This window comes from Alosa alosa, chromosome 12 (genome assembly GCF_017589495.1).
Source record: "Alosa alosa isolate M-15738 ecotype Scorff River chromosome 12, AALO_Geno_1.1, whole genome shotgun sequence".
Taxonomy (NCBI): Eukaryota; Metazoa; Chordata; class Actinopteri; order Clupeiformes; family Clupeidae; genus Alosa; species Alosa alosa.
Genome location: NC_063200.1, coordinates 7,157,173 through 7,159,672, shown reverse-complemented (window position 1 = coordinate 7,159,672; position 2,500 = coordinate 7,157,173). Strand labels below are relative to the sequence as shown.

General features: G+C 47.6%; 1 protein-coding gene across 1 annotated transcript in view; it reads left to right on the top strand.

Moving 5' to 3' along the window:
* Positions 1-2,500, top strand: part of dcc (DCC netrin 1 receptor) — a 216,218-nt gene that overhangs the window by 197,413 nt on the left and 16,305 nt on the right. Inside the window, 1 exon segment of the mRNA XM_048259294.1 lies at positions 1,422-1,538. Coding sequence (XP_048115251.1) covers positions 1,422-1,538 — 117 coding nt within the window.

The following is a 2,500-nucleotide window of genomic DNA, read 5'->3' as shown; positions in this document are numbered from 1 at the left end:
TTACTTTACTTTATTTCTGCATTGTTGCACTGTTGGACTTACTCATTTGCACTATCACCATGACCACTATCACCATTGCACTATCACCTTACCTTACTATGCACAGAGAATCACAGGCTTAGTCCCTGCCTTCAGTCATTGCAAGCGCCTCTGATTGATTAATCACCACTATGTGGATACTGTTTTTAGAATTGATTTAGATTAAGTGTTAGTTAGTATAATTTGTATTTTAGTATATTTAGCATATTCTTTATCTTCTACTGTCCTTATTGCTTAGTTGTGTTTTTATATTATATACTTTAATTACTCTTTCTGCTGTTAAAGAATGTGTTTGTGTTGTCTGTATGCTGCTGAGACCCCTGGGGGATCAATAAAGTATCTATCTATCTATCTATCTATCTATCTATCTATCTATCTATCTATCTATCTACCACCGGTAAACCTTGTCGCCGCTGCCATGACCATTACAGTTCAGTTCTGTTTTTTCTTGGCGCCGCTCAATAAAATCCTTTGTTTATTGAATGCTTGGTTTCGCCACTGGTATGCATGGACAAGTGACAGAAAGTGTTGCCGCACCCGCACTCATGTGGAGCACTTCACAGTAGAGTATAGTACATTCACACTGGTTCTGAGCAGCCAGGCTCAGAAAGACGTACTTCTCCAACCGGTTCAGAGCGGAGTTTCAAACTCCCACGCTGTCATTATTTTAGCGCGGTGGTAGCATCTGTGGTGCACCTCCTGAGGTTTCGGCTCCTGGGCAGTTCAAGAGGTGCTTTGCAATGAAATTACACAGCACGGTACAGTGCGTGGTGCACACCTGCACGCCCCTGGACCACAAAGCGCACTCGGCACCGGCGCAGGAACCAGCTGTGATCAGAGTGGAAACCCGTGTGACAGGATAGGAGAAACCGAAAGGAGCGCGAGCGTGCGTGAGACAAAGGAAGCCCACTACTCTGTCATATGAAATGACATGATAATCACTATTGTCAGTGATGAGTGTGTGATGGAGGGTAATCTGAGGCAGTGCTGATAGAGCATCATCACCGCTAGCACTGACTGTGGACGTCAAACTCACTGCGGACAATGGTGTTGTTGTTGAATGGTGTTTTTTTTTTTTTTTTTTTTTTTTTTTTTTTTTTTGCCTTCCACCACGTGTCATCTAGCTATCGATTTGCGACAGCAGACATAATGGGATTTGCTATAATGGGCAAACAAGCCATTAAAGACAGAGTGAAGGAGCTCACGCTGGGCACTGGCCCCTGTCTAGCGCTGCTTCAGGTCTCTCCCGCTTACTATCCGCTCATCTGGGCTGTGAGTCAGAGCCCAGGCCATCTGTCTGTCTGTCTGTCTAACTGTCTGTCTGTCTGTCTGGCTGTCTGACTGACTAGCCTGTCTAACTGATTGTGTGTCCCCTGGGGCAGGAGCGGATGCGGATGAGGTGTCCAGCAGCATGTCCACTCTAGAGCGCTCCCTGGCTGCCAGGAGGGCCACGCGCACCAAGATGATGATCCCCATGGACTCGCAGCCCAGCAACACACGTAAGTGATGAAGCTAATCAAATCACACTCTAAAAAACATCCGCACACAGGACCAGTAAACTACAGAGGCACAAAAAGAGACGTACACATGCACACTTATGCAGACACATCTTTCTCACATAGACACGGTAACACACACACACACACACACACACACACACACACACACACACACAACTGTACTGTACAGACACACACACTCTGAGTAACAGGATGATGTAATTGGACACCTCACACACACACACACACACACCTGTCAAAATCAGATCTTCTGGCCATGTTCCCTCCTTTACTCAGTTTGTCAGCAATATGTCTGACAGGCAGGAATCTCCCTCCCAAGCAGTCATCCATCCGACCGGTCAGCCTCCCCTCCTCTCCCCATTAATTATGCACTAAAGGCAGGCAAGCAGTGAGCGCCTCTCTCCCTCCCCGCAACCCACCAGCCCCCCACCTCCCCCCTCCTAGCCGTTAGCGGGAGACGAGGCGGTGTGAGTTTGCGGCCGGTGCTCATCACTCACACCAGCGGGGTTGGCGTGGACCGGGCCCTGCCTGTCCGAGGAGCTAGCTGCCCCCACCACGCCTTGTACAGTTTCTGGCATATTCCAGACGGGACGGCTAAGAGACCGTCAGACCCTGCTCCACACACGGCTACAGGGGGAGGGGGAGAGGAGACATGCCAAAAAAGGGTGTGTGTGTGTATGTGTGTGTGTGTGTGTGTGTGTGTGTGTGTGTGTGTGTGTGTGTGTGTATGTGTGTGTGTGTGTTTCTCTGTGTTAAAGAGGCAAGGCAAGGCAGGTTTATTGATGCTGCACATTTCATACACAGAGGGAAATCAGCATGCTTCACATAAACACAATTAAATGGAGCATTCAAAGGAAACTTCAAAGCAACACAATAAATACATGTATTAAAAGAGTCCACAAGGTGCATAACATAGAAAACATAATTAATCATTAATAGAC